Source organism: Calliphora vicina, unplaced genomic scaffold, assembly GCF_958450345.1.
Source record: "Calliphora vicina unplaced genomic scaffold, idCalVici1.1 scaffold_18, whole genome shotgun sequence".
Classification (NCBI taxonomy): domain Eukaryota; kingdom Metazoa; phylum Arthropoda; class Insecta; order Diptera; family Calliphoridae; genus Calliphora; species Calliphora vicina.
Window position 1 is genome coordinate 724235 of NW_027052672.1, and position 14662 is coordinate 738896.

At 28.3% G+C, this 14662-nt stretch overlaps 1 protein-coding gene across 1 annotated transcript in view; it reads right to left on the minus strand.

The window, feature by feature from the left end:
• Positions 1-815: 815 nt before the first annotated feature.
• Positions 816-14662, minus strand: part of LOC135963160 (protein rogdi-like) — a 71063-nt gene continuing 57216 nt past the window's right edge. Inside the window, exons 7-9 of the mRNA XM_065514931.1 lie at positions 10487-10607; positions 2386-2595; positions 816-2261 (exon numbers count right to left, since the gene is read on the minus strand). Coding sequence (XP_065371003.1) covers positions 2193-2261; positions 2386-2595; positions 10487-10607 — 400 coding nt within the window. The 3' untranslated portion in view covers positions 816-2192. The remainder of the gene's footprint in view (positions 2262-2385; positions 2596-10486; positions 10608-14662) is intronic.

Sequence of the window (14662 nt, forward strand, 5' to 3'; positions counted from 1 at the left end):
TACAAATGATTTTTTTGATTTACGATCGGTATTGAAAATTTGTTTAAAACAATTCAAAAACTTTTTATTTTCATATGTATCGGGTATGTATTTATAAAAACAAATAAGGCAAATAAAAATGTCAAGAAAATATAAAATAAAAATAAAATTTTCAGAAAAATATCAATCAACAAAGAATAAAATATTTGTAATACTATCGTGTAAACAATAAAGCTGAATTCACCCATTAGTTTCTGAAACATTTTTTGTTCGGAACATTTTTTTTATATGTAGTTTGACGTTCTATTTTTGAGAGAGACTTCAAACTACATATAAAAAAAAATTGTTCCGAACAAAAAATGTTTCAGAAACTCATGGGTGAATTCAGCTTAAATGTTTTTTCGAAACGATTTTTTGAAATACCGACTGATTTCAATAATATTTTAAATTTGGAAAGTGTTAATACTCAGTATTGTCGCCTATAAATACCCTAAAAATACATAATAGATTTCGTTCGATTAAGATACTTAAAAATGTTATTTTTATTTTAAATGTATTGTATTATTTTGAAACTAAAAATATATAATATATTTTATTTTGCAAGTTACTGTAAAAGAACATGTCAAACTTTAAAAAAATATTGGAACCAAAGTCATAAAACATTTATACAACTTTGTATTCCGTATATCAGAATAAACGTTTGTGAATAATATATTAGTTTCATTTACGAAGTTACATAACGTCGAAATCATGTAAGTAAAGTTCTAAATAAAGAATTTCTAATAAAAAAATATTATTTACTATTAGTTGTTATTATAAAAAAAAAACGAATACGATTACCTTTTTTCCACCAAAATGTGAATCATAGTTCATTACATTTATTAAAAATATTTTAAAATTTAGAATAATTTATTAAACATAAGAAATACGCAATCAATTTTATATATTTTTTATTAAAATAATAATTGTAATAAAGGGCCATATATAATTTATATATACAGTCAAACACTTTTATAAAAACGAACTATGTATTTATTGTGACAAACATTTTCCAAAAATAAATAACAGTAATATCCAAACAATTTCGTTAAAGAAAAACTAAATTACACTTTTAAAAAACTATAATTCAAAAAGCTTTTATAATATCACAATCTATTTAATCCGCAATATTTGAAAACCTACCAAAAATAGAAAATATTAATATTCTCCTTTTGTATCATTATTTTGTTACGAATATAAAAAAAAACTGCGTTTATAGCGAACCAGAATTTGGAATCCCTACATGTTCGTTACAACAGACTTTGACTGTATACAAATTATGTGTTGAATAATCGGAATTTTAATCAAACATGCCGATTAAACATAACAAAACTTCATGGCAATGGCCATAGGGTAACATAGAGACGAGACGTAATTGTCAAAAACCTAAGTCTGTTGTCAAAAACCTATCTCTTGCAACAACAAAATACATGCTAGTCAATGTATTTTGTTGTTGTATCAGACATATGATTTGTTGTATTTTTGTTTGACAACTCGGAGTGTCTCGTCTCTATGTATGATTCTCTATGGTAATGGCAATTATGGGGATTGATTATCTAAAATAAATGTTAAGTACAAAAAAGAATATTAAATAATTACAAAATTTGTGAGTATAAATGTCACAACAATGTCTAAACATTTAACAGATATTCTAATAGTTTTATTTAACATTGAGGGTTTTGCTTTTGATATTGATTAATTGTATATGCTTTCTATAATTGTACAAAAACACTTAATTTTTTATAATTTAAAAAAAGCATTACAATGACAACAGTAGTTTTTCAATAAAATACAATAATAGTTATAACAAATAAAAAAATCTTATAAATTGTGCTTAAGGCAGCTTGGTGTCTTTTTTTGTTTTAAATCATACATTGTACATAAATATGTATATACTACATACATATATAAGTGTTAGATTGTTTTTACTTTAAGTACTGTAATGGTTTTTAGTTAAGAAGGCATTTCGTTTAAATTGGAAACCTGAAGCTTTGAGTATAAATTATCATTTAATAGTTATAGGAAATAAAATAGTTAAGCATTTGATGCAATTTATAACAATATTCGATAGTGGAAATACCGATTTAAAATTTGTTTTCATTTATATTATATAAATAAGAATACAACCTAAGACCTTTTCGTGAAAATCCCAAAAAGTTATCTCGCATATGTGATCAATAAGATAAGGCCGATGAAGAGCGGGAGCCAACTTTAAAATCTTTGTAAAGCGAAAAAACTGAGATCTGAAAAATAAATGGAATTGGATTAGTCAATGTGTATAATAATATTAATTAAAACGTACATAGTTATTCAGGTCAACTTTATTTAACATTATTTTAATTTTAATTACTTTAACTTTTAACTTACTTTATCTTTCAATTGCTGGCATAATTGCAGACCGGCTGTTAACATTATCAACACCTCGTTTAGCCAATTTACTGAAGCTTCCGCTTGACAAGTATCAAATCTCATAACACCCTGTATATTGGTCAATTGATAAACGGCTATAATCAATTTGTGTGATTGTAAATAAAAACTAACAGCCAAATCTTCTGATAAATTTGGAGACAGAGATTTCTAAAAATCAAGGCAATGATTAAATTATAAAATGAAATTATACAAAATATTTAAAATTATATTTATTTTAGCTTAAGGTCTTTTAAAAATCTTATATTTTTAATTCAATATTTCGCTACGTGATTGTGCAGCATTTTTAAACGAAGCCTGAAGAATATAACATTGCACACATACATTTTTAACATTGTTGGTCGATTTACAAGGTCTCCTATCATGTCATATTGTCACAATGTCCAAATATTTCACAATGGTTTGAAAACGTTGTTATTGCCTTTCAAGCAAAAAATGTCCTAAAATAATACTACTCTGTATGATATGTTTACTGTGTTATCGTAGTAACCAACCAGCAGGAACCTACGCCGAAAACCTAAGAGTCGGTTAAGCCGATCCGCCGAGTCGTGAAATTTTAGGACATTTTGACAATATAACACGATAGGAGACCTTGTAAATCGACCAACAATGTTAAACATGTATGTGTGCAATGAGACCTTGTGAATCGACCCTGTATTTATAATAAGTTGTGTTATTTTGTATGTACTAAATATCTGCTACTTAATATGAGCTACATTTTCAGTATCTACTTTAAAATTAATTCTCTGTGATGTTGGTACATTAATTATTTGTAACATTTCTAACATATAACGATGATTGTAGTTATTCTTAATACTGATACATATGGGCAAATCCTGCGTGACGAACGTTTCATTCGTACACGTTTTCATATTTAAATATGAAATTTTTTTGGTTTTTCAAATAAGATACCTCCAACGTATACTATACGCTATAGTGAGATTTAAGTGCAATTGCAAATGGCATAAGACATTACCTTTTAATTGCCATTTCTTGCGAAATAATTGATCGCAATGTTTTGTTACGCACGTTACAAAAATTGGAAGTAACATTAAAAGTTGAAGGGTTTTTCCGTAATTTTAGCGAACAAAAACTTATTCCTAAAAGAAAGATGAATGAAAGAGAATTCTAATATAACTTATTTGCATGAACAAACATTTGCCGTTTTTATAAAAAGCTGAGAACATTTTGTTACGCACGTTACGTAACGTTCGTTATATATTTTCCAGTTGCTTGAAAATTATCACGTTTTCCGTGAGAAGTTGTGAAAAATTCCATTCAAAGTGAAACTACTGTAATTGAATTGAATGGTCAAAAATATAGCTGTCAAACGAACCATCTGGTTAACACTTAAGTAATGATAAGAACACCTTAAAAAATTAGAATTTTTTGTATAATATTAAGATATCTGAGCTAGTGTTGGATTGGTAATTAGCAGGGAAACCGGACGGAAATATGCTCTAAAAAAAGTGTTTTAAGCGCTTTAAATATGCAGTAAAAACTTTAAAATTTGCTCTTAAAATTTAAAAAATATGCTCTTAAAAAAACAAACTTTTACATAATTTTTAACCAAAAAATATACTTTTATTTAAAAAATAAACAAAATTAACATGAACTAAAACAAGTCTAACAAAAAATATAATAAAACATACATCAAGTAAATGAGTAAAAATATTTTTCTTTTAAAATATCAATAATTTATATTGGTGAGTGATTTTCGGAAGTGGGCCTTATATGGGAGCTATGACCAATTATGGACCGATCACCATGAAATTAGGTCGTGTGATTTATGTCTATATGTAAGTTATTTATGTTGAATTTTGTGTATATACCAACATTTTAAGAGATTTAAGCATGTTAAAGTGATTTTCGGAAGCGGGTCTATATGGGAGCTATGACTAATTATGGACCGATCGTAACAAAATTTGGTGACATGAATTTTGTACATATAAAACTTTTAATCGTCTCAGAAAGTGATTCTAAGTCGCTCGGTATACTTTAAGGTGGGTGTTAGACTAATATTTTTGGGCGTTACAAACATCTGCACAAATACATAATACCCTCCCCACTATGGTGGTGTAGGGTATAACAATAGGAACTTAAGCTATGAAAAGGCCTCGAAAGGTATTTTTTGATGATATTTTATATAAATATAGTCACATCTTCAATTAAGGTTACTATTGCAATAAATTACAAAATATTGACTTAAATTTTCAAATAAAAATCGCTGTCTATTGGATCTGAAAACATTTTTATACATAGAAAATGTTCTTTCGACATCAACTGATGTTACAGGAGGAAATTTAAAAGACAATATTTCTTTAACACTTAGAACGGTTAAGTTTGAATTAGAACTAAAATTTGATATTTAGATGGCGCTATTATGAAAATAGTGCTTATTTTATATTAAAAAAAAGCCATCTATTTTTCAATTTTGAATTTTAAACAAAGGAAGTAAAAACCTGTAACAGAACAGCGAAAAATAAGTAAGACAAAATTTGTTTTTAATAAAGTCATAATCTGCTATTAAACAGTAAAATATGCTCTAAAAACGCAAAAATATGACATAAATATGCTCTTAAAACAAATATATGCAAAAATATGCATTTAAGGGTAAAATATGCAAAAATATGCACTAACAAATCGATGCCAAAATTCTTAAATATTTCTGAAATAAATATCTTATCCATGTGCTCATTAGACTCACCAGAAAAAACATGCATTTGCATATTTTGGTTTCCCTGGTAATCAGTTTTGTATGAATGACCTCGAAATACATTTTGTTTATATATAAAATATAATATACATATCATGTCTAATATTAAAATTTATGTATATTTTTATACCCTTCACCATGAGTGGCAAGGGTATATATAAGTTTGTCATTCCGTTTGTAATTTCCACATTTTTCATTTGCGACCCCATAAAGTATATATATTCTGGATCGTTATAGATAGCGGAATCGATATAGCCATGTCCGTCTGTCCGTCTGTGTGTTGAAATCAACTTTCCGAAGCCCCCAAATAACATACATACATGATTCATATATCAATATCTCCGGAATTCTTCCGGCTCGGTTGCTATTTAAAATCGAGAAAATCGGTCCACAAATGGCTGAGATATAAGGAAAAAACCAGGACAACCTCGATTTTTTACCTATTTTTGACCTATATCTGGATTACCAAGTTATTAATATAGACAATATGGATATCTAATGATAGATATTTCATAGACCTTTGCATCGACGTATATAAGACCATAGTAAGTTGGACCTGGGCTGAGATATAACCAAAAAAACCAAAACACAATGTAATTTGTTATTGTAATGACGTCATGCAAATATATGTATAATAACAAACAAATCTTTATTTGTATATATGTATGTATGTGTTTTTTTTGTCAATCTTCAGCAATGCGAATTTATATACCAGGTGGTGTCGATTCTACAACAAGTACAACATTTAAAAAAACCACTTGCAATTTGTTTTTGTTTATGTGGTTTAGCTGTCAAAGTTTGCCTGTTGTTTTTGTTACTTTTACGTTTGTTGTAGCATTCGCCGCAACAATCACAGGATAATTGACAGCTCAAACATGCAAACAACATTGTCAACACCACCTGGTATATAAATTCGCCTTGAGAGAGAGCTTTTTATAATGTGTTCTCAAAAGAGCAGCTCTCTCACGCGTACACAGAACCAGTGTTGCTATATATTTTTTGAGGAAAACTTTTTATTTCTAAGTACATACTAAAATTACAAAATCCAATTCGTACATATATGTAATCGAACTGAGATAATTTATGTGAATTTAGTGCTGGAGACACTTTCAATATATTCAAATTAATCTCCCCATTTAGTGAATGAATTTGGGGACTATCATTTTGAAATCATCGGTTCAACTTATTGATATCAATTTTCCAAAAAAACTTTGTTTTTTAAAAATAAAACTTTTTGCGTCTCAAAAACCTTGCTAAAAAGGGAAAACTTGACATATGGCAACACTGCACAGAACACATATTGTACAAAAACAACAACCACGTTGTTTGAGCACGTTGCGTTTGCGCTTATTTCATTTTTGTTGTTGTTTGTTGCTATTGTCAACAAATAATTGAGCAACGCAACCAAATGTGCAAAAACAACAGGTACTTTGTTTTGTTAAAAGATAGTCGAACTGTCAAAGTTGCCTGTTGTTGTTTTTGCTTTTGGGTTTGTTGTATTTTTCGCCACAACAATCACAAGTGAATTGACAGTTCACTTGTCTAAACAATTCGCTCCCATATTGTTGTTCTATTTTTTAGCCGTTTTTAAACATGAAAGTAAATAACAAACCAAAGTAAATTAATAAAGTAGACTCAGTAGAACAGCTGACTATTTTTTTTACTTTGGTCTGAACTGTCAATTCACTTGTGGTTGTTGTGGCGAAAAATACAACAAGCCCAAAAGCAAAAACAACAACAGGCAACTTTGACAGCTCAGACCTTAAACCAAAAACAAAATTGCTTGTGGTTTTTGTAAATGTTGTATTTGTTGTAGTACTGTCGCTACTTTATTAATTTACTTTGTAACAAACATTTCAGAAAAAGCTTTTTGTTCGATTGTTGTGTTTAATTCTTTTAATACCTTTAACCATAAGTGGCAAGGCTATATACATACATAAATATATGTAAGTTTGTCATTCCGTTTGCAATTTCTATAAAATTTTATGAAATTTCAATATAGAAACGATTCTATATTGGATTTGCTGTTACGGTTCCATATGTGTTCTCCTATTTTAAGATTTACTTTTAATCTTATATCCAGCGATGGAAAATTATATTTTTGTTCCGTATTAAAATAGTATTAAAAAATTACTTTCTTCATCACCAGAGTACTTAAAATTTTAATATTTTCATATTACAGTAGCTTTATGTTGTAAACAGTCGTCTGTTATCATAAAATTGTCTATAGAAAGTGCTGTTGAATACGAGATTTTCTATAGAAAATGCTGTTATAATAGACAAGATTTTTAAAGAAAATGCTGTTTTTCATACGATTTTCTATAGAAAATACTGTTATACACAACATGTCCAAAAAATATAGTTATAGACAAGATTTTCTATAGAAAATTATTTTATTTTCTATAGAAAAATGTTACACTCAAGATTTTCAACAGAAAATATAGTTATACTTAAGATGTTCTAAAGCAAATATTGTTATACACAAGATTGTTTATATAAAATATTGTTCTACACAAGATTTTCTAAAGAAAATATTGTTCTACACAAGATTTTTTATAGAAAATATTGTTCTACACAAGATTTTCTATAGAAAATATTGTTCTATACAAGATTTTCTATAGAAAATATCGTCATACACAAGATTTTCTATAGAAAATATTGTTATACTCAAGATTTTTTACAGAAAATATTTTCTATAGAAAATATTGTTATACACAAGATTTTCTATAGAAAATATTGTTCTACACAAGATTTTCTATAAAAAATATTGTTCTACACAAGATTTTCTATAGAAAATATTGTTCTACACAAGATTTTCTATAGAAAACATTGTTCTACACAAGATTTTCTATAGAAAATATCGTCATACACAAGATTTTCTATAGAAAATATTGTTATACTCAAGATTTTCTACAGAAAATATTTTCTATAGAAAATATTGTTCTACACAAGATTTTCTATAGAAAATATTGTTCTACACAAGATTTTCTATAGAAAATGTTGTTCTACACAAGATTTTCTATAGAAAATGTTGTTCTACACAAGATTTTCTATAGAAAATGTTGTTCTACACAAGATTTTCTATAGAAAATGTTGTTCTACACAAGATTTTCTATAGAAAATGTTGTTCTACACAAGATTTTCTATAGAAAATGTTGTTCTACACAAGATTTTCTATAGAAAATGTTGTTCTACACAAGATTTTCTATAGAAAATGTTGTTCTACACAAGATTTTCTATAGAAAATGTTGTTCTACACAAGATTTTCTATAGAAAATGTTGATCTACACAAGATTTTCTATAGAAAATGTTGATCTACACAAGATTTTCTATAGAAAATGTTGTTCTACACAAGATTTTCTATAGAAAATGTTGTTCTACACAAGATTTTCTATAGAAAATGTTGTTCTACACAAGATTTTCTATAGAAAATGTTGTTCTACACAAGATTTTCTATAGAAAATGTTGTTCTACACAAGATTTTCTATAGAAAATGTTGTTCTACACAAGATTTTCTATAGAAAATGTTGTTCTACACAAGATTTTCTATAGAAAATGTTGTTCTACACAAGATTTTCTATAGAAAATGTTGTTCTACACAAGATTTTCTATAGAAAATGTTGTTCTGCACAAGATTTTCTATAGAAAATGTTGTTCTGCACAAGATTTTCTATAGAAAATGTTGTTCTGCACAAGATTTTCTATAGAAAATGTTGTTCTGCACAAGATTTTCTATAGAAAATGTTGTTCTGCACAAGATTTTCTATAGAAAATGTTGTTCTGCACAAGATTTTCTATAGAAAATGTTGTTCTGCACAAGATTTTCTATAGAAAATGTTGTTCTGCACAAGATTTTCTATAGAAACTGTTGTTCTGCACAAGATTTTCTATAGAAAATGTTGTTCTGCACAAGATTTTCTATAGAAAATGTTGTTCTGCACAAGATTTTCTATAGAAAATGTTGTTCTGCACAAGATTTTCTATAGAAAATGTTGTTCTGCACAAGATTTTCTATAGAAAATGTTGTTCTGCACAAGATTTTCTATAGAAAATGTTGTTCTGCACAAGATTTTCTATAGAAAATGTTGTTCTGCACAAGATTTTCTATAGAAAATGTTGTTCTGCACAAGATTTTCTATAGAAAATGTTGTTCTGCACAAGATTTTCTATAGAAAATGTTGTTCTGCACAAGATTTTCTATAGAAAATGTTGTTCTGCACAAGATTTTCTATAGAAAATGTTGTTCTGCACAAGATTTTCTATAGAAAATGTTTTTCTGCACAAGATTTTCTATAGAAAATGTTGTTCTGCACAAGATTTTCTATAGAAAATGTTGTTCTGCACAAGATTTTCTATAGAAAATGTTGTTCTGCACAAGATTTTCTATAGAAAATGTTGTTCTGCACAAGATTTTCTATAGAAAATGTTGTTCTGCACAAGATTTTCTATAGAAAATGTTGTTCTGCACAAGATTTTCTATAGAAAATGTTGTTCTGCACAAGATTTTCTATAGAAAATGTTGTTCTGCACAAGATTTTCTATAGAAAATGTTGTTCTGCACAAGATTTTCTATAGAAAATGTTGTTCTGCACATGATTTTCTATAGAAATTGTTGTTCTACACAAGATTTTCTATAGAAAATGTTGTTCTACACAAGATTTTCTATAGAAAATGTTGTTCTGCAAAAGATTTTCTATAGAAAATGTTGTTCTACACAAGATTTTCTACAGAAAATATTGTTCTGCAATAGATTTTCTACAGAAAATATTGTTCTGCAAAAGATTTTCTATAGAAAATGTTGTTCTACACAAGATTTTCTACAGAAAATATTGTTATACTCAAGATTTTCTACAGAAAATGTTGTTCTACACAAGATTATGACTATATCTGTATTATGGATATCTAATGATAGATATTTCAAAGAATTTTTTAACCCTATTTTTTTTTCACTAAATTTAAAAAAAAATTAAAAAACAATTTGGAAAAAAAAATTCGAAAAAATTGGAAAAATAAAATTGAATTTGTGTTTACCTAAAAATATTTAAAATTTTTATTTTAAAGTATAATTTGGTGAAGGGTATTTAAGATTCGGCACAGCCGAATATAGCTCTCTTACTTGTTGGTTCATATCAAGGTATATTAACAAGGAGAGTGTTGTTAACTTGCCATGATTCATACTTTTTAATGTGAAATATTGAAAATGTAGAGATTTTTATAAAAAAATACCTTAAGCTTAAATAAATATAGTTTTAAAGTTTAATAAAAAGGTAAAATAAAATTCAATAACTACATATTATTAAAAATATGACTATCAGTAGTACTTACCATATTACGTCCCTTTATTAACTCGTCGATCGGTTTCTTTTTAGGTATTATTAGCGATAAACGTCCTCGTTGTAAAGCTTCCAATATATTTCCCACAACATGTAATACTTCATCGGAGGTTCTTTGTGTTAAAAAAATAAAATATTTCAATTCTTTTTTAATTTATTTAAAACAAAAATTTCATTGCATTTAATAAACAATTGTAATTAATGTATTCAAAAATCTATTTTTTGATTTTATGTTTCAGTTTTCTTTAACAACAATCCAATAATGAATGTCAACTGTTTCAAATTTTTGGGCAGATATATTAGAAATAGTTTATCGCTCAAGGAACATTACGATTCTGTTGTCGAAAAATTCCAAAGCTGCTTGTAATGCTATCAAAATGGTTACTTCCTTTAAAGGTGGTCTGATGCCAAACATTGCGATAAATCTCTCCAAGTCCCTTGTCTTTTCGAAGACTGAATATGCAAGATCCTCGACGGCTCATGCTCCCAGGTATATAAATAAAAAAATAATGACGCTTCCAAAATAACATGCTTCGCAGGAGTCTGGGTCTTAATCCATCAACGCCTACGCACATCATTTATGCCTTATCTCTCACACACTTATCTACTCTTCAAGAATATCTTCGAAAACACCTGTACGGACATTACACCCATGGTGTCTGCAAAGATCTACATATCCCTAAACAACTTTCCTTCATAAAAAAACAACACCCCTATTGAGGTCATAAGATCGTTTTTCTGTGAAAAAATACATCATCTTAAAAGCGAAGTATACGCAATTTTTGCCACTGATGCCTCTGTGATGCCTGACATCACTGGCTGCGCAGTGTGTAACATTTCCTGCAACCACAACTTTATGTTTAGAATTCCCAACAAAGTTTCCTCTTTAACTGGAGAACTCTACGCAATTGACAAGGCGATCGATATCATCATAGAAGATGGCTATTCCCAATCAGCAATTTTTACTGACAGCAAAAATGCGTGCCTATTACTCAGACACAACACTTCCTTCAATTTTCTTGTTTCAAAAATCATAAAAAAGATTGAAAATTCTAATCTAAATTCCATTCTATTCATCTGGACACCAGCACATGTCGATATACCTCCCAACGAACTGGCGGATTACTTTGCTAAGCATGCCGCCTCCGTTGGCTGCATTATAAGACATCAGCTCTCCCTAAAGGATGCTTATGCGGAAATTTATAAACTCCTTTGGAATCAATGGGACATGGAATATAAAACTCAACAATCTGGAAGGTGCTTCCATGAACTGTTCCCAGAATTGCCGAAATCTCACTGGTTCAGTAATAGTAATCTTTCGCCATCTCAAATTAAAATTATCAACAGACTTTTAACTGGTCATACATTCAACAAGCCATACCTCAAAATGATTGGATCAATAGCTTCAGATCTATGCGAAATTTGTAATGTAATTGACGATGATAATCATGCAATTTTTCATTGCACCAAATTCAATTATCAAAGGCAAGGGTTTGCCTTCTTCAGTAACTACAATAGTCTAATGGATTTGCTGAAAACCAAGAAACTCACTCTATACAAAGAGCTTTTAAGCTTTATAAACATATGTGATATTGAATTGTAATCACATTAAATACTCTTCACACAATACCAGCTGTATTCTACACTTTTGGAATTATCCTCAGGCGAATCTAATTTTGGTTTTACACGCAATAGTTATAAATCTAAATTTTGCTGCTGTATACTATTCTAAACCGTCAGACTCAAATAAATACAACTATGTTTATTTTTCCTGTCATTAAGTATGTATAATGTCAAGTATTGACAAAACAGCACTGGCATATAAGCACACATACTTGCTTAGCCAAAGTACACACAAAACCCAAAAAAAAAAAAATCTATTTTGTATTCCTGTTTTCCACTAATTTATTATACCCTACACTACTATAGTGGGGAGGGTATAAGTTTTTGCTGAATTTAATCTAAAATTGTGCCGAAATGTATTTTTATCGCATACATATAGGTATTAATTTTTGGATTTAATCCCTATAATTTTTCTTGTTTTGTCTGTAATATATTTGTGGTTATGATATTTTAATCGAAGTATAATAGGTCATTTAAAAATGCATGTAAAAATTATTCGTTTTCGGTGAAGTGTTTTTTGTATTAACTATATTTGCTGTTATATCGGTAACGACATTTAAATGATAACGGTAATTAAGCTCTGACTTAAATCATTAAACAAATTTACAAAAAAAAAGAATAAGTTCACCAAGTGGTAGGAATTTTATCATAATATATTTAAACTTCTGTAGATTTCAATAAACTCTATTATAATTTTTTTATTTATTTATTATGTGTTTATTTTTAATATTTATTTGTTTACACTTTATCTTATTACTTAAAGAGGTTAGCAATAAATATATTCCTTTTCTACTTAAACATTTTGTTTTGTTGTAATATTGATAATAAGTTTATGTGTTAATTGTTTTGGAGGAAAAAATTTAAAAAACCTTTTTGAATCAATTTCTATATACTAAGAACTAAAACTAGGTTAAACAAGTAAGAATGCTATATTCGGCTATGCCGAATCTTATATACCCTTCACCTTTGTTGTGGATGCATTATTATTTTTTATAATTAGTATATAGGTATGTATGTACATTGCCCACTTTCAGCCAGTGATGTTATACGTAGGGAAAAATCCCTATTCGTAGGGATTTTCTGCTAAAAAAAAATGGCCGTAGGGAAAAATGACAGATTTGTTGAAATCATTAAAATGTAGGGACTTTTCAATAATGTGGGAAAATATATTAATTTCGCATCCCTTTTGTTATCTGTGACTACATACTAATAAAATTCTTGATTCGGCAATATTACAAAATATCAAATGTCTTTGAATGATCGCTTGCCGCCATTTCAGCTTTGATTTTATAGTAGATTTGTAAAATATTGTTTTTTTATATTTATATGTATATAATATAATACATATATTCAGCAGAATGAACTCTTCGTATTCTTCAGACTCCTCGACACGCTTTGAGGAAACCCAAAAGTACCAAAAACAAAAAGACCAGTGAATTTTTTGATTTTTTAAGATCATAAAAATCATTATATTCCGACTTAAATCTTCTTTTTTCAGGACTGAATCTATTATTCAACTCAATCTGCATCAAACCGAAACTTTTAAAATTTAATCGATGGATAGATTTTAGGATTTTCATTATCTTAAAAAAAATCAAATAATTTTTGGTGTTTAATCACTTTTGAGGCTCACTGTATGTACGTTTGTATGTTTTGAGTTACAAAACATTTATTTTGATAGATATCCAACTCGCATCCCACTAAGCGACCAAAAAGCTATTCGAGGAAAATACCAAGGCTTTCTTTTGAGAAAAAAATTCAAAAAAATTTTTGATTTTGCAAAAAAAAAAATCAAAAATATTTTTTTTTTAATTTTTTTTCGAAAGATTGAAGAAATAGTTCTAAATTATTTAGGACAAATTTTGCTATGAACAATAGGTAATTAGTTACAGGGATGATAAATAACACCTGTATGGCCAAAATGTCAAATTTTCAGAGAGTTCTTGACCGATATTGTTGAAAAATTGTGTCTAAACTACTATCCTATAGGACTAACCTTGGTTTCAAAAGTTGGTTCACTTGACGTTAAATCCCCCATATATATATAAAATACATCAAACACAAAGGGTATTATTTGCATTGATATACGAATTATCATTTAAAAGTTGTAGGGATTTTTGTAGAGACAATCTTTTGAGCGCGTAGGGAAAAATAGGGATTTTTTTCGGGCTACGTAAAGACTTCTTAAAAAAGTATATAACATCACTGCTTTCAGCTTACAGCATCCTAAATTTATCAAGAACACAAAAAACAACAACGCCAAACGAAAGAGAACACCAAAAGAAAAAACAAAAACAAAATACGCAAGGCAATGAAACCAACACACATCCAAACATACGTTTAATTGTATAAAAAACAACAACGCCAAAAGAAACAAAACACAAAAGAAAACAAAATACGCAAAGCATGCACATTCAAACATACGATTTGTTGATTTTTTGTCAAAAAGGTGTCGATAAGTTTAAGTTTTGAATTTGGGCTTAAACAACCAAGGGGGGGATGAGCCACAATGCCCCAAAGTGGGGCACCTCGGGTATATCAAAAA